Source organism: Ambystoma mexicanum, chromosome 9 (assembly GCF_040938575.1).
Source record: "Ambystoma mexicanum isolate Mex_15411 chromosome 9, UKY_AmexF1_1, whole genome shotgun sequence".
Taxonomy (NCBI): domain Eukaryota; kingdom Metazoa; phylum Chordata; class Amphibia; order Caudata; family Ambystomatidae; genus Ambystoma; species Ambystoma mexicanum.
Genome location: NC_090931.1, coordinates 659229354 through 659252882, shown reverse-complemented (window position 1 = coordinate 659252882; position 23529 = coordinate 659229354). Strand labels below are relative to the sequence as shown.

The window sequence follows — 23529 nt, the reverse complement described above, 5'->3', positions numbered from 1 at the left end:
ATCCCGGACATGCCTAACGTGCACACAAACCTACTGTATGCTGTATATGGTAAAGACGCCACCCAGGTGCTGAAATATACTCTTTTTTAAATATAAAATTTGGGGGACTCTGCCAGGAGAATGGCCTCGCAGGGGTGCCGCGTTTATGGCGGTCACTGAGGCAGTTGTCAGGATGTACTTCCGGATCCGGCAAGACCAGAGGCCTTTACATCAGTACGCCACATTCTTCGCGGAACACTTTTTAAATTGTGCACACGGCTCTAAATTGGGCCCTCTGTGTCTGTCTGCTGCGCACCCTGGCAAGTGCAGTGCTTGCGTAATGTCTCCCCTACGGGCTCCGGGGAGTGGCAAGGAGGGTGCAGCGTGTGTAGGCCGACTTCTTTGCGGTCGAGGCGTGGCCACGTCCGGAGACGCGCTGGATTCCCCGCTGGGACGTGCAGCCCCGAGGGAGGATGCATGCCGGGACATTTCTGGTGACTAAACCATGGCCCCGCGCCCTCTTTTTGGAAACCACCCAAGCACCTGCGTTTCTTCCCCGTGCGCTGCAGGTTACTCCCGTGAACAGTGGGTGCCACCTCTGCCAGTTATCCTTGTGCTCCTTGTAAACTTGAACACTAGGGCGTCCCTCTCCCAGCTTTGCACTGCACCCCAAGGTGTTGACACCTTGTTTGCGGGTGCCCTTTTATATGCATCCCCAAATCCGCACATTCGCTTGGAAACATAACTGGGGCGACGATCAGTTCTCCTTCAGTATTGACTGCAACTGTACTTGCTTGACACGTGTAGTGCATTTCTTTTCCCCGAGCCACACGCCCTGCTGTGAGGAGTAAAGCAAGGGTCCTTTATTCACCCAAAGCTTGAGCGCCCCCTCTTGTGAGGGATCCACATGCAGCTCTTCAGAAGGCGCGGCCTCCCTTCCGTGTGTTTATGCGGGGCCCTGCCTCTTGCCGGGCCAGTCTAACCTCGTGAGCATCGGACTGGCGGGAACAACTACATGGAATGAAGCTACACGTTTCAACAGCTTCCTGGGGCCTTATAACCTCCGAGTAGACGTGTGCTCGAGTGCTCTCCCTGTCTATTCAAATCGCCCTTTATTGAAATCTAGAAGCATGTTTTCTTTTATTGAGACTGTCATCTTTTCGGGTCTTATTTCACAGCATCTGTCCTGCCTTGTATTTGGCATTCCACTTTGCAGAACAGCACAGATGCGTTTCTGATGTTTTAATACCCCTGTTTTACTGCATTAGCTTTTGAAGATCTGCATTCCTTATTGTGGTTATTCCTCCTCTAAAAGAGAACTATGCGAGTTTTGCCTGCTAACATGTTTCTTTATTTATTTTGCATTTTTAAAACGCTTACACATGGGCCGCCCTCTGGAACAGCCTCCTTGCCTCCCTGAAACTTGAGGAGAACCATCTCCGGTTCCAGAAGCACCTCAAAACCTTCCTCTTTGCCTCCGCTTTCTCTCCCCCCCTCTCCCCCGCTAAAATCACTGAATCTGCTACTGGGCCACTCACCGATCTCGGTCCTTGGCCCAGCCACTCTTCCCTGCACTGCCTCACTGGCAACCCCTGCACTGTGGGACTGTCTCTGTGTCCCTACAGCCCCTCCTCCATGCACTTACCTTGCACTTGCCACCAGCTGGCCCTTATTATTTATCTTGTATTCTACTAACCCTGTAATGCACTTTCCCCTCTCCCTTTCCCCTTGCACTTTTCCCTTCCCCTCTACCCTTGCACTTGCGCGATCTGAATGACACCTGGCCTAGTAGGATCGTTGTCTGTATCCCCTTGTCCCCCCCGCCTCGTTGCGCCTTGAAACACCTGTGTATAGGCGCGTTACATACCCAGATGTTTCTAAGCACGGACCCAGAGATCTCTTGTTTCCAAGGCGAGCACGTTGCCGCTGAGCTATCCTCCCGGGACAATGAGAACCTCTTACCTTTGCCAGGAAGCCATGGTTCTTTCACTGAAAATCCCACCAAATATCGCAGTGTTTTGTGGGTACGGATATTCCCTGGGACATGGGGCCTCGAAAAGGCGTGTTGCATCAAATTTATGACCATCACTTCCACCCTATGCACAATAAATATTGGGGTGAGGGGCTTGCTACGTGTTCTTGATGTGACAACTAATATTTCTGTCAAACTGTTATAGACCAGGTGTATAATTATTAACCTAGAGAGCTGGATACCCCCAATGCTAAGATGTTGTGATCCTGGACACATTATCTTTCGGTGTCTCAGTCCCTCTAGTGTCAAAATTGGCAGTGCATAAAAGTGACCAACTTAAGAGGCGCTTAAAAAACAAGCATTGGCAAAGCCTATAGTTTTAGCTTTTGTATAGGTACTGTAAAGTGGCTCTGTGTGGAGAGAGGCAATGAGGGACGGTGCGGAGTGGTGGAGGGAGGGGGTAGAAGAAAGAAAGGGGAGAGTAGTGAGGGCAAAGAGCAGTGGTGATTAGTAAGGGAAATAGTTGTGCCCAGATAGTGTTGTCTGAGATGTATGGTCAGGGCGAGGAAGGGCGAAGCAGTGCACAGGGATGGTAAAAAAATGACCTCTTAAAAACTGTATTCAAAGTGGCTCAGGCTGCTCTGGCAGACGCGGGCGGGTGGGCTGACCTTCTGGGTTAGGCCAGTCTGTGCCAGGTGCGGAACGTCATAGGAGCACGGACAGTTCACCTCACGTATTTATTTAATTGGACATTTGTATGGTGCCTACACACAAGTGTTTCCAGGCCCGGCTGGGTGACTAGACACTTCACCCTAATGCCCATCACGCAAGGTCTGGGGCTTTGATGATGGGCCCACTCGGTACGGCCCTCAGGTGGGACGAAAGTCCACATGCCCCTTCTCCGGGCATGCCGTCAGGTGCACGGTAGATGCCGGGTCACACCTGGCATACGAGGTGTTGTTTAAAAAAGGCTGTGGGGGGCTGCTCGTCACCACAGCCCCCTCACCCCACCAGAGTTGAGCTGTCAGGTACCTCCTTTCTCCTAACCATCCCTCCCTTCGTTTTCTTCTTCTTCACATTTCTTCCCCTTCCCAGTCCACTCCTGGGCAGAGGAGGCATTGTTCTTGTTTTCCCCTTCTTCTAAGCATTACACCCAGCCACATGGTGGGCTGGATGGTATGCTCCAGCTAAGTCCATTTAGTTATTTATTTATGTTTGCTTTTGTAACAGCACACAACCCTCAGGTATCTAGGCGCTAGTTACATTAAGGTACAAAGTTAAAAGTTACATTAAGGTGAAAAGAGAAGAAAGGAGAGAGGGTGGGTAGATGCAGTAGTAAGATGGAAGAGGCTTAGGAGGAACAAAATTAGTTGAACAGCCAAGAATTTTGCTGTTGAACGAACTTGCACAGAGACACACATTGAATACAATATTTGTCTCTGTTCCCTGGTGTCTTGTGGTTTTTATTTCTTTCAAGGAAAAAAAAAAGAATATAGCCCTACATAGCCAGGCCCAAATTGGGCCGGGGGCTACAATAGACGCAAATCAGATGGCCTTTCTAGGCTTCAGGATCAACACAATGGGGGTCATTCCGAGTATGGAGGTAACCATGCCGCTGTTAGCGGCATGGCTACCCCCATACCGGATACCGGGTCCGGGTTCCTTGAATGAGGAATTACCGGGCCATTCCGACCTTGGAGGGCCTGGTAATTCCTCATTCAAGGAACCCATCCCCATTCGAGCTGGGGGGGGCTCAATGGGAATGGGGAGGGTGCTAACAACGGGCCCGTTGATAACGGCCCGTTGTTAGCACCCTGGTCTGCTCGCGGGACCTGCTAGCGGTCCCGCGAGCAGAACTCGTAATGTGGCAGTAAGAGGTTGACAGCTCCGGCACCTTTACCGGCGCCGTTAACCCCTTACCGCCCACCTCGTAATGAGGCCCAGAGAGTTTCAGTCTCGTCTCCAATTGGGGGTACAGCCCAGGTGCAACAAGGTCGATGTTCATCGGGCCCCAATGGCACCAAAACTGCCCTATTACACGGTCCGCCTGCGGGACCCGCTCTGGACATCTGGTTTTACCAAACGTCCTTAGCGGGTCCCGCGAGCGGCCCAGCATGCTAACAACAAACCTGTCATTAACGGGCCCATTGTTAGCATCCTCCCCATTCCCATTGAGCCCTATTGGGCTCAAATGGGGATGGTCCGTGTCCGGGTTCCCTGAATGGGCAAATACCGGGCCGTCCAAGGTTGGATTGGCCCGGTATTTCCCCATTCAGGGAACCCAGACCCGGACCAGAGTTTGGAGGCAGCCATGCCCTCATTAAGGGCATGGCTGCCTCCAAACTCGTAATGAGGCCCTCCGTCTTGAAACTTGAGGAAGAACCGCGGATCACACCCTATCTGCTTCTTCTCAGATTGCGAAGGTGCGGCTCCCAGCAGGCATCTAGCAGGCTTCCTGGATCCTGAAAATCCTGTTTTGGCAGTTTTGGGCTTTGTATCCTCATGTCCCAGAGAGGAGTATGGATCCGCCGATCCTTATCCCTTTTATCCTTCATCTGTTGTCCACTCCCAAGGGGGCTCTTGCAGCCAATATTGTGGAAAGCTTCCCAGACCCCCTTGGCATGGAAGATTTCGGGTACTTCTGATCCACCGAGGGCATTTAGCTGGTGGCTGCAGACTTCCTAGGGGAGTCGTGGATCCCTGGCACCCAGAAAACCATGTGTTTGTGTGTGGCGCTCCTGGGTGGCTGGTGTTTATCACAACATTTGGAGGCCTTTTCAGCACCTGAGGTGAAGGTTACTCAGTGACGTGGCCTATCCACATTCCTATAGGACTGTCAATGTTTATAAATCTCCCATTTCGGCTCTGTATGATGCGATACAGGGCATGCCCCGTGGCCAAGCAACCCCTAGTATGCAGGCTGCTGCGGGGCAAATGGTGTAGGCTCTGTCCGCACCCAGGAATTTGGCTCTTTAGGATGTGAATGTGGTTAATTCTCTTTTCTTGGAGTGGGGCCCTAGTATGGGGTTTTCTCACAGGGTAGTCAGCTGAGTTGGTCACCCTCCTTTGCTTAATTTGCTTTAAAGGGGTCTCAAGTATCAGGGCTTTAGACCTCAAAGACCACTCCTTCTCACCAGGTGAGGTAACCTTTTCCATTTCACAAAGGACTGAGACCGGCTGCAGGTCAGTATCTTTTCCTGATTTCCCCAAATGATGTGTGGTTCGTTGTCTCAAGTGTTTACGGAACCGGAACACGAGACCTGAGGGGGGCTTGTTCGCAAATGTTTATTTCCTGCAGGAAAGTTCGTAGACCCGTCTCCTCGCCCACTCTTTCTAGGCGGGTTCGTGGGGCCATATGGTTCAAGCATATGAATTTGGGTTCCTTAAGTTTGGCCCAAACGCTGCTGGAGGGGCCATGGCTGCCTCGGGCATTTTGGGCTAGCAGCCAATTAGCAGATCTCCCTGGAGCAGCTGACTGACCCATAGAAACTGCGTATAGCGCTTTTTAACGCAAACCGATGGACCATGCCTCCACCGTTGTTTTGTCAATGGTTGAAATGTACCCTGTCATAAAATGACGATTTTGCTAGTGTGCAAAGGGAAAGCCAAGATTGTTTTTGTTAAGGGCAAGACGGATAGTGTTAATACATGTCTTTTGCACCCTCCTTCATTTCCTTATACCGGCGCTCTAGCCTCGTATTGTGGTGGTGTCCTGCGCCCCCTTATATTCCTGAGCGACGAGCCCCATGGACTTCCGCTGAGACTTTCTCTTCCTGTTTACAAACAAAGAGGAGGCGTCATGGCGTAGTCTCTGTGGTTGTGTACGACACGTTTATGAAATTGTTTAAATTGTTTTGCTGCTCTCAGAAATAAGATGTGTAATGCATAATACTGCCAGTGACGACGGAAGACAACAAGAAATGGAGGAGGCACCCCTATAACTCGTGCAGTGTCCTCCTCCCTCCCCTGGGGGGATAAGGAGGAGGGGCCAGTCAAAGCGCGGCAAAGTAGGAAAAAAGCCCGTGAAGGGCCAAAAAAGGAAAGGGGCGGGGACGCCCCATTATAACGGGCGGGCTCCTTGCAGGAAGCATTCAGCCCCTGCAGAAGGACGCCTGCCCGAGGTATAAGGAAGGACAGCCGCAAGAGAAGACGAGGCGGGACGTAGACCAGCTGTGAGGCCGCAGTGCTGGTGCTGCCTGGTGCGCCCCGTCGGGCAGAAGGAGCTGCCAAGAAGCGGAGGAGCATCGCGGAGCAGGCAGAGCAGAGAGTCAGCCCCGAAGCAGCTCGGGACTAACGCGAGCAGGCGCCTCCGTCCGCAGCAATGCAAATCAACGGTGAGAGGCGTCGGGGGACGTGAGACAGAGCTGGAAGAGGGAGAGCTACGTGGTGGAACAGGAACAAGCGAGGAGAGGAGCGCAGCTTCAGGTAAGGAAGCCGCTGGAGGAAGGAGACGTAGTGCCTGCCTAAGCACAGAAACCGACTGGCCTAAGGGTGAGGAAAGAGGTCCGGGCCCGCCTGGGTGAAACATTGTGGGGGCACAGCTGATTTTGAACTAAGGACAGCGGGGCAGTTTCACTTTCACCACTTTCACCCAGCTGCAAATTAAGCCGGCAAGTTCGTACGGAGCCACATAAACAAAGTAAAGCACGCGGGTTACGCTGTTTTGGTCGATAAACTGCATGAGCAGCTGCCTTGCAAGTAGAGGGACAGAAAGCTTGTGGGTAGAGTGAAACCTGCATAGCCTTACTTTTCAATCGTGGTCTCAGAGGCCATTTATTAATAACTGTTTGGATAATAGAAGAATGGATCTGGAAGCATTCACCGCAATGGCCAGGATGGCTGCTGCAAAACACAGGCCCAATTGGATGGAAGGAATGGTCCCGCACCCGGTGGAGGAACAGGCTGGCCCCAGCAAGAGGGCAGATTCCCCTCTAATGTTCCCCAACAGCGACCGCGAGGAGGCCTTGAGAAATTTTCAAGGACTGGAGGGTGAAGAGGAGGCGGAGGATCACGGAGAGGAGGATGAGGAGCCTGCCACAAAAAGAAAGAGAACCATGACACAGAGGACTAAAGCAAGCAAGGAACAAGCCAGGACCAGCAAAAATCCCAGAGCCACTGGGGTGAGAGTGAAAGGAAGAGTGCAGAAGGTTGTAGCCGTACTGGCACCTGCTCTTGCTGAGGCTCTAGGGAACCCTGGTTCACCCAGCGCTCCTGTAACCAGACCGGTGGTTGTTGGGAGGGGCCCACATCCTTGGAGGCAGTGAAAGGTATCGTCATGCAATATATGCAAGCATGGGGAAATTGGGACAATGGTCAAGTTTTGAGTGGGAATGTTAATGCTTTTAATCAATTGGCAAGTAATGCAGCAGAGTACAACAGCGTGGGGTGAATCTGGGGCCAGCGGGGCTTGGGCCAAGGGGCTATCAGGCAGTAACTACACACAATGCAGGTTTCCCAGGTGGGGTGGTCCAGTTGCCTCAGGTGGGGTTGACTGCAGCAGGGGGGTATCATGCTATGACCTTAGCTAACTCGAGCTCCTTAGGGGGGGTTAATACATTGCCTCAGGTAGGGGCAGCACTGGCAGGGGCACAACAGGGGGCGACCTGGTGGGGGCAAGGGTTGCCGGGGCCCGGAGTGAACACCGTTAGTGGGGAGAATCAAGGGGCGCAGACTGCCATGGGAGCCAATGACATGCAAGGGGGAATGTGGGGCAATGTTACCCAATATGGTAGACCAATGCCAGGCTTCGCTCCTGTCCGGGTGTTAGTGAGTTCCTTGGTGTGGCGCATCCCGTGGGCTACCAAGGAGAAGTTGTGGAGAAAAGAATTTATTGAAATCCTAGACTTGGTAGGAATGGAACCCTCAGGGGAAGGTTTAAAGGATTTGAGGATTTGTCAGAAAAAGAGAAGGAAAAGAAGGAAAGGGAAAAACCCAAGGTGGAGCCAACCATCCACAACTGGCTGAAAGCATTCAAAATGTATATGTCAATTATGCTAGAGAAGTACCCACAGGATGCATTGTCGATGATTGCTTATGAACAATATATCCACAACCTGTACTTGAAACATAGGGGTGAAGGTTGGTTACAGTATGACTGAGGCTTTCGGTTAAAAATGCAAGTCTGGCCCGCCATGTCTTGGGATGAGATGGACATTGAGGGGTTCATAGATAAAATGGTGCCCGCAAGTGAAGGGGAGGAAAAGGCCCAAGGGGAGAAACCTCAGGTCTGGAGGGGGCAGAGGGGGGTATTCTCAACAGAGTAGGGCGTCCTTTTGCGGGCACTTCTCCTGGAACAGCCATGCCAGCCACCAGGGGGAGCAAGCAGAATGCTGGAGGTTTAATGCCGAAGGGGTCTGCCCCTTTGATAAAGCATGTCGCTTCAGGAATGTGCGGGGCAAGGGTGCAGGAGACCATAGCTCCTCTGCCGGGGAAGGGAAGCAAAGGAGTAGCCCCAAAACAAAAGAGAAAGGAAAGAGGGAATGAAGGAAAAGCTCTCATGTTATGGTGTACCTATCCACGGGTGTCTCAGATTGTAATTAAAACTTGTTTACCCACATCGGTTAACCTCCAAACATTGACTCCCTTTTTAAATACATACCATAACAGTATGGATGCGAAGCTGCTATGGGAAGGTTTCAGGTGGGGTTTAAAAATTCCCTGCACAGGGATTAAGATGGGTAGGGAGGCACTCCTTTTATGGTCGGCATTGGGGATGCCAGAGGTGGTGGCACTTAAAGTGGACAAAGAAATCAATCTGGGTATAGTAGCTGGCCCTTTTTCTTGCCCACCAATGGAGAATTTTGTGGTGCCACCATTGGGGTTGGTCCCTAAGAAGGAGCAGGGGCAATATCGCTTGATCCACCACCTCTCCTTCCCAGAAGGTGACTCAGTGAATGATGGCATAACCGAAGAGTTGTGTCGGGTGCATTATTCCTCTTTTGATGATGCGGTGGAAATGGTGAGGGCAGCCGGGAGGAGGGCTCTTTTGGGGAAGGCCAACATGGAGACTGCAGAGGACATCAAGCAGATTGGAAGGTGGTGATCAGGGTGTTTTAAAAGATACATCAGGCCTGAGAAACTATAGAGTTAACATGCTGCCTTCTCATCCCACTAGTGGCGGCACGGAGGAGAAGGAGGTCCATCTGCGTAACAGGACACTCCTTTGTGTCAAGGGCAGGGGGGAGCTGGACGGCAGCACAGGAGGAGTTGATGGCTAGTGAATTCAGGATACAGTGGCACGGGTGCCAGGGATGAAATGTGCCCAGTTGCAGGGGCATGTTCACACGTTGCTGGGTAAGCAGCAAAAACCACATGTCTTGGTGGTACATCTGGGGGGTAATGATTTGACGAGCCTGGGGAGGGGGGCGTTGATAATGATGTTCTATTTACAGGAGCTGGCGGCACAATTGGGAGAGACGGAAATCATCTGGTCAGAAATCATTCCGAGATAGGAGTGGAGGGGCGCAGAGAGACACTCAGTGGTGGAAAAATCTAGAAGGAAATTGAATTGTGCAATGTCAAAATTTTGCAGGGGCAGAGGTTTTCCACAGATCAGACATGGCCTGATTAACCTAAAATCCCCGAAATATTATCTGAAGGATGGCGTACATTTGTCGGCAATGGGGATGGATCTCTTTTATTGCAATATCTGTACAAAACTCCTGGAAATATAACATAAGAAAAGGGGGAGCCGCGGTTGACGGGAACCCACCGGCTTTGTTCGGGCGACCAAGCACAAGAGACAGACTCTGAATGAGCCAGGAGGAAGCCGGAAGGGTCTTCGCTCTTCTCAGACCAGTGCCTCTTGGGAGCCTAAGTGGCGGGGGCGTCTGGTGGTAACAATAAGGGCTCAGCATCCCCCAAAGAAACGGCGCTCTCCCCGCCCAGGAACACCTGCAAGGGCAGGCCAGGCTTAGACACGAAGGGTTAGGAGAGTTGGGCCTACTGTGGACTTTGTGGAAAGAAAGAGGGAAGCAGGTTGTTGGACACGGAGCAGTCGCCGCATCTTCAGATATATTTTCACTAATGTGTGCAGTGTGGTTTTATGATGTGAAAATAAATCTACGGCCTTTTTAGGCCAAAAACAAGACCAGGCTCATTATGCTATTTACTTGGGGAACGGAAGGATGAGCAGGTACAGTAGTAAGGGTCCAAATGGACAGATGCACGGGTTATTCCAGTGCTGACGGAAGACAACAAGAAATGGAGGAGGCATCCCGATAACTTGTGCGGTGTCCTCCTCCTCCTTCCCCCAGGGGTAATGGGGGGGACAGCCGAAGCGTAGGAAGTAGGAAAAAAGCCAGCGAAGAACCAACATAGGAAAGGGGAGGGGACGCCCCTTTATAACGGGCGGGCTCCTTGGTGCAGGAAGAATCCAGCCCCTGCAGCTGGACGCCCGCCCAAGGTACAAGGGTTTTCCATCCACCCACCCTACAAGCAGGGCAGAGTTTGGACGGGGCCTGGTCGTTGACATCGCAGGGCGGCAAGGTGGTGTCGCAGTGTTTGGGCGACCAAGCACAAGAGACAGACTCTGAATGAGCCAGGAGGAAGCCGGAAGGGTCTTCGCTCTTCTCAGACCAGCACCTCTTGGGAGCCTAAGCGGCAGGGGCGTCTGGTGGTAACAATAAGGGCTCAGCTTCCCCCAAAGAAACGGCGCTCTCCCCGCCCAGGAACACCTGCAAGGGCAGGCCAGGCTTAGACACGAAGGGTTGGGAGAGTTGGGCCTACTGTGGACTTCGCATCTTCAGATCTATTTTCACTAATGTGTGCAGTGTGGTTTTATGATGTGAAAATAAATCTGCAGCCTTTTTATGCCAAAAACAAGACCAGGCTCATTCTGCAATTTACTTGGGGAACGGAAGGATGAGCAGGTACAGTAGTAAGGGTCCAAATGGACAGATGAACGGGTTATGGACTCACTGCCCTTAATAAAATCATGCCTTTCCGTCTCTGAATATAAAAAAGGCAATTTTGCGCTATAAAGTCATCCCATTAGCTACTCACCCACATACCAGGTCGTTCATGCGTTCTGAAAAGCTCACTCAGCTGCTCTCTCACATGGCCGCTCAATCACCCATCCGTACTCATCACTCCTTCGTTCACCTCTCTGGTCACTCAGCCACCCACCTGCTCACGCACTCCCTCGCCCTTTGTCGTGCTTCGCTTTGTCACGAATGTGCATCGTTTTATTTACGCACAGAGCTAAATCTTTTCTTCAGCTGGCCTGGCGCTCTCCTTTTTTCTAAACTTTTGGATTAGGTTTCCAAGCCTGCGTGCTGCTGTGATTTATGTCCTCACGTTTCTTTTTGCTGCCACATATTTCGTCTTCTGTGGGCTGTATCTTCTGTTAGGATATTACGGATTTACAGCCTTTTTGTCTGACGCGTTGCCTCTGAACTTCCTGCCCCTGTTCCCATTCCCATTCCGAACCCAGCCTCCTGCGGCTCTGTCCTGCCTGTTATTGCAGCGTCGTTGCCACGCTATATCTATCTATCACGTGACCGCGTGATTGGTAGAAAACATCCTTGTTCGTCTAGTCACGCTTCCCAGCTTGCCTAAGCACCTTTATTTTGGCAGCCATTTTGCGACTCATCGCAAAGTGCTCTGAAGTAGCTGCAAGGCGATATGTTTTGGCCCTGTAGGAAAAAAGCTCAAATAAATAAGTATAATATATCACTGTCAAGCGTGTCGCATGTTAGCTAACTATCCCCTTGAATAAATCAGTACTTCATTCTATTTAGTTCTTCAAGAAATGGTTCTGGGTTTCTGTGCCCTTAGCAGATAAAAAGAGGAAAGCCCTTAAGATACCCTGTCTCGGGAGGATAGCTCATGGGCAACGTGCTCACCTTGGAAGCAAGACGACACGGAGCAACACAGGTCCGATCCCTGTGTCCGCGTTATAAGTAACCAATCATATCATATATGTATATATATATATATCATTCATTGACCTGTTGCAGGAAACAGTGTGATTCAACCTTTCATCATTTTGAGGATTATACAATGAGGACCATTGAGAGGGCTAATAGTAACACACAGTTGCTACCTGGCCTCATGCTACGAGGATCACCTTCATCTTCTTAGCCAAGGCCACTTTGCCTACTTGAGTTTCTGCTTCGGGTCATTCAAATGGCGGCAACCGTAGGTATTATAAATGAAGCTCGTACAAAGTTGGAGAGTGTTAAAAAAAAAGTGGTTTTAATTAGAAGTGTCTTGAGAATTCAGAGAATAGTTCAATAGTCCGAAATGTTTGTTGGTTTCAGACAGAATTTGATTTAGTATCAGAATTATGATTGAGTAGTCTCTGCCTCATTCAGTTTCAAAAAGACACCATCTGTGTACGTACTTGTTCTGCTACGTCTGATTGAGGGCCCCATTCTGACGGCAGTGCTAAATACCAAATCTCGGCCGGTTCTGAGCTTGGTAGAAAAGTGCTGTGGAAAGCCGACATTCACCCCTCCAGCTTCTATACCAACATTCTGGGTTGGGTAGATGGACAGAGGCATAGACACGGTAGGGCCTGAGCGGGCAGTGCCCATCCAACATCTGTACATGTCCATTTAGCAGCACTGTGTGGGCCTTTACAGACTTTAATGTCACTGCGGTGGGCACAACTACATTGGATTCAGGCCCCACTTGTTAGAAAAGCTGCTGAAATCTCCAGTTGTGGGGGAAACATGTGCTCCAGTGACAATGCAAGCATTTCTTAATCGACTGCCACTTTTCTAATTTTAGAAGGTTTTCTTAAACTTACAGTTTTCCACATGGACACCAAATTCCATAAACTACCGTCTTGGAATTACAATTGGTTATTTATAACGTGCTTAATACCCAGAGGTTTCTAAGCGCGGACCCGGGATTCGAACCTGTGTTGCCCCATGTCATCTTGCTTCCAGACAAGCACGTTGCCCCTGAGCTATCCTTAGGAGAATTAGTAAAGTTTTGTTGGGTCCATGGTCTCTGGGACCCTATGTCAACTTCTGTGTTTCTCTTCCTTTGTGTGAAACGAGTGCACTTCCCACATGGCGTGTATCCTTTTACTGGTGCAAGACCCCATGTCTCTGTAAGCTTGGTTTGTTTTTCATGTGCCAAACGGATGTCATTGCGTGTAACCTGATCTTTAAGGTTTTTACTCCTTTTAAAAGTTATTAAGGGTCTCTGTAATGGGTATTTACATTTTCCAAGAAATTTCCAATTTTTCATAATTATTTTCCTGATTCTATTGAACGGGGTACTGTGTGTGTTAACACACACTAGCCTTTCTGTGGTGTTGCTCTTTCTTGTTTCCTTATATTCTAGAAGTGATTCTCGATTATTATTATTATTGGTCCTTTTCATTGCTCTAGCAGTCAGGCTTTTCGGATAGCCTCTGGCATGTAGTTTTCTCTCAAGTTCTGCAAAATCTCGGCGATTGGAAGTATTTCGCTTTAATCTAAGAAATTGACCCAAAGACACATTGGGCCTCATCACAAGTCTGGCGGTAACCCTTAAATGTGGCGGTAGCACTATTGCCGCCGCATTTAAGGGTCCGCCAGATCATAGCTTTGGCGGATTTCCCCCCAGCTCTTAGCTGGGGGGAAACCTGTGGCAAAATTGCCGATTTTCGGCGTGATTACCGCCGGCGGGAAATCCGCCGGCGGTAATAGCGCAAATGTTCCCCATTGGGCCCAATGGGGAATGAGGAATTCCCGAATGGGCGCAATGGGGAATGGGCAATAACCCTTCCGCCAAACCCGTGATCCGGTGCTAATAGCACCGGGGGGTTTGGTGGTAGGACTATTAGCACCGGCGCTAATAGCGCCAGCGTTACCGCCCAACTCGTGATGAGGCCCATTGTCTCTGGTATGTCTCGGGTGGAAGCTAGAGTAATGCAATAAAGCATTCCGGTCAGTAGGCTTATGATAAGGCGAACGCAGTGTGCCATCATCTAATGCGCTCCTCTAAAGATGTCCCTAAGTGTTCTAAACCCAAAACACAAAATCCTTAGTGCTGTTTGCCCACCGTAATCATTTTTTGATATATTGTACCAACAAAACCTCAATTAGTCAGTAGTAAGAATCTTGATTTTTAATGTCAAATTCAGAACGTGTTGCCTACACGTGTTTCGACCAACATGGTCCTTTTCAAGGCAAAACTCAGTTTAAGCTTGCAACACTGAGCAAAATCACGCCTTACATTCCAGAGAGTCTGAGAAGCCAGGTGGTTTCTGCTACAATATCTAGTACTCTGGATTATTGTAATGCTTTGTTTCTTTCTCAGCCCAAATTCTTGACTCAACGCCTGCAGGTTTTGCAAAATGCTGCAACGCGCCTGGCTGTGGGCCTGCCTACATTTGCCCATACCTCCCAGGTGTTACGAAATCTTCACTGGCTCCCTGTGGAAGCTGGAGTGAAATTGAGATCGCCCTGCATTGTGCACAGGGCTTTTTATGGTGCCGGAGCTGTGTATCTGCAAGAGAAGGTTGTTGAGTATGTTGCTTCTCGCAACCTCCGTTCAGCAGTTCTTTTGCTCCTCTGCGTTCCTCGTGTCATTACCAGCACAATTTCAGTGGCGGCTGCAGTTCTTTGGAACTCCCTTGCCCTTTCCCTGAGGGCTATTCCAGCTCTCCAGTCCTTCAGGAAAAAACTTAGATTTGTATTATTTGTTTAGTATGCACGAGTGGTTCTGCTCCCGTCAGCCTATGGAGGCCTTAATGGTAGATACTGGATCAGTAGCGCCAAGATACCCTTACGTCTTTATTAAATACACTTAATATAACATACCATAAAAAATCTGCTTCTTTCTTCGAGATCCAGCCCCTTTGTTTAGCCTCCTCTACTTTTACGGTTCTCGTTTGTGGTAACCTCAATGTTGGGTCTGCATCTAGTTTACAGTAGCAGATTTCACCATTTAACTCACACCCTCACACTCCTGTATGTAGTCATCTCTATTGAACACTTCAATGGCTCCTCCTTTGTCAGCTGTACGAATGACTAGATCCTTGTTCTTGGATAGAGTTACAAGTGTAGATCTATCTTGTTTACTCATTAAAATGAGTTTGTGTTTGCGGAATTTTCTGTGCCAATAATTTGAGGTCCCTCAGCACCCTGTCTTCAAAAACGTTTTCTTCGGCACTTTGCGATTGGGTAGGTGGGCAGAAGGTTGACTTATTGCAAAGTCCTGTATCTATGTGTGGCTTGTCAGATTCCTTATCAGAAAAAAATGGTTTAAGGTGTATTTTCCTCATGAATTCAAATAATTCTTGGTGAAAGCTAAACTCATTGGGCCTCATTACAAGTTTGGCGTTGCCTTGCCAGAAAAACCGGCAAGCTGCCGCCAAACTTGTGAAATTTTCCGGCCCCTGGCAATGGGAAAATACAGGGCCATTACAACCCTGGCAGACCCTGTATTTCCCCATTGCCAGGGGCCGGAAACTTGTACTCCCCATTCCCATTTGCGCCCCATAGGGCTCAATGAGAATGGGGAGGCCAGATGCACTGGCACCATTCAGAATAGTGGCGGTGCAACCGACATGCTCTGCTCGCGGGTGCCGGTACGCCTGCCAGGTTCGACCTGGTGGGTGAAAATGCACCTGCAAGAAAAACTTGTAGTTTGCCGGTCCGGTAACTACGGTACCGGCAAGCTTTCCGGCACCATAGTTACCGAACCGGCAAACTTGTAATGAGGCCCATTGTGTAGATTAGTTGTCACAAACCCTAGCCTCCTTTCCAGACCTCACAATTCAGCTGGAAGGAGGTAATTTTTTAGATAGGTTTACCACAAGGCTTGCATACCGCATGTGATTCTGGGCTCCGGATCTCATCCCTGGTTGTCTCTCTCTGAAATACGGTCGTTATTTTTGCCTCGTCTATTGAAACCCCTTATCCCATGGAAATTACTTCTTCTCAAGGGTCTATCTGAACCATGGCCTTAATTACTCAGGCCGGCTTCATCGTTGGGACTACCTTCCCTTTAGCTGAATGAGGTTTCCATGAATTTTACTCTTTTCTTTTGACCTCCTTGATGGTTAGTTTGGGGATATTCCTACTGCTCTCCAGGGTTATAATTTTCTCGTGTATATCGAAAAGCCTTTTAGTGGCTAAAGTTTTGAAGATCCCTTTTCATCCTCCTCACCCTTTCTTTGGTCAGCACTTCTTTGAATTCGTTCATCTCCATTGTCAGTTCTTCTAAACACTTTTTGTAGACATCCAAAGGGACTATTTTCTTTATTTCTTCCTCTAATGCTAGGAGGTCTATAGCTATTTGTGGTCATCTCTTTTGCGGTTTCTATTATGAGGATAACCCAGTCCCTCCCACATTTGTTAGCAATGTAACTCCACTAGACAATAAAGTGTGTATTGTCCATAAAGAGCATGGGATTGTTCCTGACCATGAGCCCTTGTGGGAGGGTACCGTTCCTGAGATATTCCAACCTAATGGATCCTGTTTAAAACAAGCATTGCCAAAGCCAACATTTTTGGCTTGTGCATATGTTTTAAGCTTTTGCCAGGTACTGCTATTAGATGCCCAGGTATTTGCACCATTTTGCACCTTCTCCCAACAATGGGTATTTAATACCACTAGGCTTTGCCTGTCAAGTGCCTTTTCCATGCCTACACAAAAGCCGAAACTGTTGGCTTTGCCAATGCTTGTTTTTAAAACAAAGGCAAAACCAACAATATTGGCTTTTCTATAGGCAGGCATATTCCATGTTCATATATTTTTAAAACATTTCAGCTTTTATATAGTGCAATGTATTGCAATTGATCCCAATAAAATGAATACAATTAGACCATTGATCCTTACCCTTAATTCACAAATCAAAACAATAAAAACATGTTACGATCCATCTTTACATCTTTTATTAAAAAAGAAAAGAGACAAGCTAAGTCCTTTGCCTGTGCGCTGGGAAGCTGAATTGCTTCAAAGTGAAATGTCTGGAGGCACACTTGGTTAAGACGTTTTTATTATGCCAGGGGTTGTTTGATAAGTGCAATTAACCCATTACCTTTCAGGCAGATGCTACTGCAGGACACAAATCACCAACATCTGGCGAGAACTGGACAGGGGACGGCTGATAGCTGCAGTCAACCCACCACCTTCCATATAGCTGTTTTTGCATGCAGAAAGGACTGTTTTAAATCTTCAAAATGTAATAAGAATTTAGATAACAGACCAGGAGATAATGGTAGTGGCATAGATGTATGGCTCCCCGTACGGAAGAGAAGGTGCCAAGCCCCTTTCTATAACAAATGGTTTTGTTCTTATGCTGGTGGCTATCACCACCTCTATGGTGCAAAACTAAAAACAAAAAAGGGCTAAGCCTCGCTGTCTCTGCATGTCTCACCTCATCACTTGGCAAAAGCCTTGCAGAGACGGGTGTGTATATCCTGTGCGCCAAGTGCTTAACAGCGCGAGACTACAGTGCAGGTAGTCGCCATCCCAGAATACCAGCTTTCCACTGGGTGTTCTTTTATTTTTTATTTTATTTAAACTGTATGTATTGGGTTGTAATACATTACAGTATAAAGAATCAAAAAGGAGAAACAAAATAACGCATTAAGCATTTCACAAAAACCGGCCAAAATAGTATAAAGTATAATACAAACAACACATACACATCTCAAAACCATGTCCTTATTTCATACTAACACACACCAAAATATGATCCTGCTTACATACTAAAAAGACACACAATGCCGCCAGTGTTTTTCCATTGAAAGGATTGACTTCCTGCAGAGAAGTGCCAGCATTAATTATTGCATAACTGCAGAGAAGGAGCCGTAATGTCGAGTATTGCATGCCAAGGGCGAGGAGCCGCAATAATGCCACAGGAAGCATTGCATCTCTGCTGAGAAGTGCCACTGCCCCTCGCCCCCACTCCCCTCTGCCCCCATGGAAAGTAGTGCAACCCTGCGAAGAATACCGCCGCTACACTTGCACGGAAAGTATTGCATCGCTGCAGAGAAGTGTCACTACTGAGCGTTTACACGCACTGCACACCTGCTTAGCATTCCAAGTACTCGCCCGTTGGAAGGGTTGCATTCTTACAGGAGCTTAGCATTCCAAGTACTCGCCCGTTGGAAGGGTTGCATTCTCACAGGAGCTTAGCATTCCAAGTACTCGCCCGTTGGAAGGGTTGCATTCCCACAGGACCTTAGCATTCCAAGTACTCTCCCATTGAAAGTATTGCGTCTTTGCTCTGAAGGGCAGGTACTCTCACATTGAAAGTATTGCGTCTTTGCTCGGAAGTGCAGGTACTCTCTCATTGAAAGTATTGCATCTTTGCTGGGAAGTAAAGGTACTCTCCTATTGAAAGTATTGCGTCTTTGCTCAGAAGTGCAGGTACTCTCCCATTGCATGTATTGCATCTTTGCTGGGAAGTGCAGGTACTCTCCCATTGAAAGTATTGCGTCTTTGCTGGGAAGTGCAGGTACTCTCCCATTGAAAGTATTGCGTCTTTGCTCGGAAGTGCAGGTACTCTCCCATTGAAAGTATTGCATCTTTGCTTGGAAATGCAGGTACTCTCCCATTGAAAGTATTGCGTCTTTGCTCGGAAGTGCAGGTAGTCTCCAATTGAAACTATTGCATCTTTGCTCAGAAGTGCAGTTACTCTCACATTGAAAGTATTGCATCTTTGGTGGGAAGTGCAGCTACTGTCACATTGAAAGTATTGCGTCTTTGCTCAGAAGTTCAGGTACTCTCCCATTGCATGTATTGCATCTTTGCTCGGAAGTGCAGGTACTCTCCCATTGAAAGTATTGTGTTTTTGCTCGGAAGTGCAGGTACTCTCCCATTGAAATTATTGCCTCTTTGCTCTGAAGTGCAGGTACTCTCACATTGAAAGTATTGCGTCTTTGCTCGGAAGTGCAGGTACTCTCCCATTGAAAGTATTGCACCTTTGCTTGAAAATGCAGGTACTCTCCCATTGAAAGTATTGCGTCTTTGCTCGGAAGTGCAGGTAGTCTCCAATTGAAACTATTGCGTCTTTGCTCAGAAGTGCAGTTACTCTCACATTGAAAGTATTGCGTCTTTGCTCGGAAGTGCAGGTAATCTCCCATTGAAAGTATTGCATCTTTGCTTGGAAAGGCAGATACTCTCCCATTGAAAGTATTGCGTCTTTGCTCTGAAGTGCAGGTACTCTCACATTGAAAGTGTTGCATCTTTGCTGGGAAGTGCAGGTACTCTCACATTGCAAATATTGCATGTTTTCTGGGAAGTGCAGGTACTCTCATATTGCAAGTATAGCATCTTTGCTGGGAAGTGCAGGTACTCTCCCATTGCATGTATTGCATCTTTGATGGGAAGTGCAGGTACTCTCACATTGCAAATATTGCATGTTTGCTGGGAAGTGCAGGTACTCTCCCATTGCAAGTATTGCATCTTTGCTTGGAAGTGCTGGTACTCTCCCATTGAAAGTATTGCGTCTTTGCTCAGAAGTGCAGTTACTCTCACATTGAAAGTATTGCGTCTTTGCTCGGAAGTGCAGGTAATCTCCCATTGAAAGTATTGCATCTTTGCTTGGAAAGGCAGATACTCTCCCATTGAAAGTATTGCGTCTTTGCTCTGAAGTGCAGGTACTCTCACATTGAAAGTGTTGCATCTTTGCTGGGAAGTGCAGGTACTCTCACATTGCAAATATTGCATGTTTTCTGGGAAGTGCAGGTACTCTCATATTGCAAGTATAGCATCTTTGCTGGGAAGTGCAGGTACTCTCCCATTGCATGTATTGCATCTTTGATGGGAAGTGCAGGTACTCTCACATTGCAAATATTGCATGTTTGCTGGGAAGTGCAGGTACTCTCCCATTGCAAGTATTGCATCTTTGCTTGGAAGTGCTGGTACTCTCCCATTGAAAGTATTGCGTCTTTGCTCTGAAGTGTAGGTACTCTCACATTAAAAGTGTTGCATCTTTGCTGGGAAGTGCAGGTACTCTCACATTGCAAATATTGCATGTTTTCTGGGAAGTGCAGGTACTCTCATATTGCAAGTATAGCATCTTTGCTGGGAAGTGCAGGTACTCTCCCATTGCATGTATTGCATCTTTGATGGGAAGTGCAGGTACTCTCACATTGCAAATATTGCATGTTTGCTGGGAAGTGCAGGTACTCTCCCATTGAAAGTATTGCATCTTTGCTTGGAAAGGCAGATACTCTCCCATTGAAAGTATTGCGTCTTTGCTCTGAAGTGCAGGTACTCTCACATTGAAAGTGTTGCATCTTTGCTGGGAAGTGCAGGTACTCTCACATTGCAAATATTGCATGTTTTCTGGGAAGTGCAGGTACTCTCATATTGCAAGTATAGCATCTTTGCTGGGAAGTGCAGGTACTCTCCCATTGCATGTATTGCATCTTTGATGGGAAGTGCAGGTACTCTCACATTGCAAATATTGCATGTTTGCTGGGAAGTGCAGGTACTCTCCCATTGCAAGTATTGCATCTTTGCTTGGAAGTGCTGGTACTCTCCCATTGAAAGTATTGCGTCTTTGCTCAGAAGTGCAGTTACTCTCACATTGAAAGTATTGCGTCTTTGCTCGGAAGTGCAGGTAATCTCCCATTGAAAGTATTGCATCTTTGCTTGGAAAGGCAGATACTCTCCCATTGAAAGTATTGCGTCTTTGCTCTGAAGTGCAGGTACTCTCACATTGAAAGTGTTGCATCTTTGCTGGGAAGTGCAGGTACTCTCACATTGCAAATATTGCATGTTTTCTGGGAAGTGCAGGTACTCTCATATTGCAAGTATAGCATCTTTGCTGGGAAGTGCAGGTACTCTCCCATTGCATGTATTGCATCTTTGATGGGAAGTGCAGGTACTCTCACATTGCATATATTGCATGTTTGCTGGGAAGTGCAGGTACTCTCCCATTGCAAGTATTGCATCTTTGCTTGGAAGTGCTGGTACTCTCCCATTGAAAGTATTGCGTCTTTGCTCTGAAGTGTAGGTACTCTCACATTAAAAGTGTTGCATCTTTGCTGGGAAGTGCAGGTACTCTCACATTACAAATATTGCATGTTTTCTGGGAAGTGCAGGTACTCTCACATTGCAAGTATTGCATCTTTGCTGGGAAGTGCAGGTACTCTCACATTGCAAATATTGCATGTTTGCTGGGAAGTGCAGGTACTCTCACATTGCAAGTATTGCATCTTTGCTTGGAAGTGCTGGTACTCTTCCGTTGAAAGTATTGCGTCTTTGCTCTGAAGTGCAGGTACTCTCACATTGAAAGTGTTGCATCTTTGCTGGGAAGTGCAGGTACTCTCACATTGAAAATATTGCATGTTTTCTGGGAAGTGCAGGTACTCTCTCATTGCAAGTATTGCATCTTTCCTAGGAAGTGCAGGTACTCTCCCATTGCATGTATTGCATCTTTGCTGGGAAGTGCAGGTACTCTCCCATTGCAAGTATTGCATCTTTGCTTGGAAGTGCTGGTACTCTCCCATTGAAAGTATTGCGTCTTTGCTCTGAAGTGCAGGTACTCTCACATTGAAAGTGTTGCATCTTTGCTGGGAATTGCAGGTACTCTCACATTGCAAATATTGCATGTTTTCTGGGAAGTGCAGGTACTCTCACATTGCAAATATTTCATGTTTGCTGGGAAGTGCAGGTACTCTCACATTGCAAGTATTGCATCTTTGATTGGAACTGCTGGTACTCTCCCATTGAAAGTATTGCGTCTTTGCTCTGAAGTGCAGGTACTCTCACATTGTAAGTGTTGCATCTTTGCTGGGTAGTGCAGGTACTCTCACATTGCAAGTATTGCATCTTTGCTGGGAAGTGCAGGTACTCACACATTAAAAGTATTGCATTCCTGGCGGCAAGTGTCGGGAGTTTCCCTTTAAAATAAAAGAAGGGAAAAGACCCATTACTTCTGCGTGCGGATAGTTCGGATTTAAAATTTGGGGAAGAAGCGCCGCTATTTCATGACGGAGGTTTGGGGCGATCCCGGCGCCTTCACTTACCTTTTTCCCATTTACAAAGAAAACGAGCTCGGATGTAGCCCCTGCCGACGACATGGTGCTTCTCGGGCGCAAGTGCAGCTGCCTCTCTGCGGTCCAGAGGATGCCAAGCAGCCCGGACGCCCCTCCCTCTGCCCGCCTCTGGCAGCGGGAACCTGCTCGACCTGCAGGCGCAGGCACTTCCCACCGCCGCCCGCGTGCCCCACACCTGTGACTGACAGGTTACCTTGGCACCCCAACCAAATAATAGACGGACCTGCTCAACGGGGTGGGGGTTGCTCTTGGAAAAATCCGCAGCAGCCATTCGTTTTGGGGCTCGTTCCAGAACAGCTTAATTTCGGACAAAACCGGTCGGATGGACGGACTGACAGGACTTCTTGCGAATAAAGCGGTGTTTACGACTCGAGTACTTTCATACCCGTGTATAAGCTTTCATGAGTCCTATGAAAATGCAAACTGCGTGGTAATGCTATACAACTCACGCCTGTTTTTCCAAGAAAGGCGGGTTTGTGGCGTCGTGAGGTGATCAGGAGGTAAAGCCGCATTAAGTGTCAGGTAATTGGCCTATTAATGCAGGTGCACAGTAAGACAGCAATTAGTAAAACTCTCAAGACGACGCCATAACACGCAGAAGGAAGATTCTGCCCGGGTGCGCATCTGTGGAATCCGTCGGTGCGCGATGGCGACTGCATTTAAGAGGTGGTGCCGGGGATCATTCAAACGACGTGAATTTGGGGTTGGTGCAGGCAGGCCTGGTCATCACAAGTGGGGGCGAGAGGGTCACTTTGCGCCAGGCTTTGCGGCGCTATAAAAGCAGCACGGCCTCTCGAGCACCCGCGCAGTATAAAGTGAGCATTTATTGGCGTTGCGCCAAAAAAATGCGGAAACCCTTGTTAACACATTGAGAAAGGGAAGTGGGTTCTAAACGGAGAATACATGGTTGGCACAGCAAGCCATCTTTTCCAATATGATAGGGTCAAAAGCAAGTCTGCTGCCAGGCTTTCCATTTCGCATACAATGGAGCTATTCTTGGGCTACTTTCGAGTGCATACTGTTTTTTAGCCTTTCAAGATTGCCATCTATCCCCATCCCATTACATTTGCTGGTTCGGTTTTGTTTGGGCTTTTTTTGGTCTACTTTTGATGAGTCCTCCAGAGGCTTTGTTCTTGTTTTCTACCCCCAACCGGCTACCACCACCCACCCAGCCCACCCTCTCTAGCCCCACTCATTCATGCACCAAACCCACTGCACTGCACTCTCTCTACAACTACCACCACACCATAACCACACTCTATCTCCCACCCACTCTACCTCTTCTCTCTCTATCCCCATCGTACCTCCAATCCCTCTATCCCCTTCCACCACACCCCCACTTTATCACCCACCCTACCTCCACTCCCTATATCCCCCGTCCTGCCTCCACTCTCTCTATCCCCATCCACCCTGTACCCACTTTATCTCCCACCCACCCTACCTCCACTCCCTCTATCCCCCATCCTGCCTCCACTCTCTCTATCCCCATCCACACTACCACCGCTCTTTCTACCCCAGCCCCCAACCCTACCCCCACTCTCTCTAACCCTAACTCCACCCAGCCTCTGTACCCCCACTCACCACACGTTCACTCTCTCTACCCCATTCACACAC

The 23529-nt window shown here is 48.4% G+C and overlaps 1 protein-coding gene across 1 annotated transcript in view; it reads right to left on the bottom strand.

Annotated features, from left to right (window-relative positions):
* LOC138488462 (aldehyde oxidase 1-like) overlaps window positions 1-22051 on the bottom strand; it is a 705629-nt gene extending 683578 nt beyond the window's left edge. The window contains exon 1 of the mRNA XM_069615436.1: window positions 21886-22051. Coding sequence (XP_069471537.1) covers window positions 21886-21939 — 54 coding nt within the window. The 5' untranslated portion in view covers window positions 21940-22051. The remainder of the gene's footprint in view (window positions 1-21885) is intronic.
* Window positions 22052-23529: the final 1478 nt, after the last annotated feature.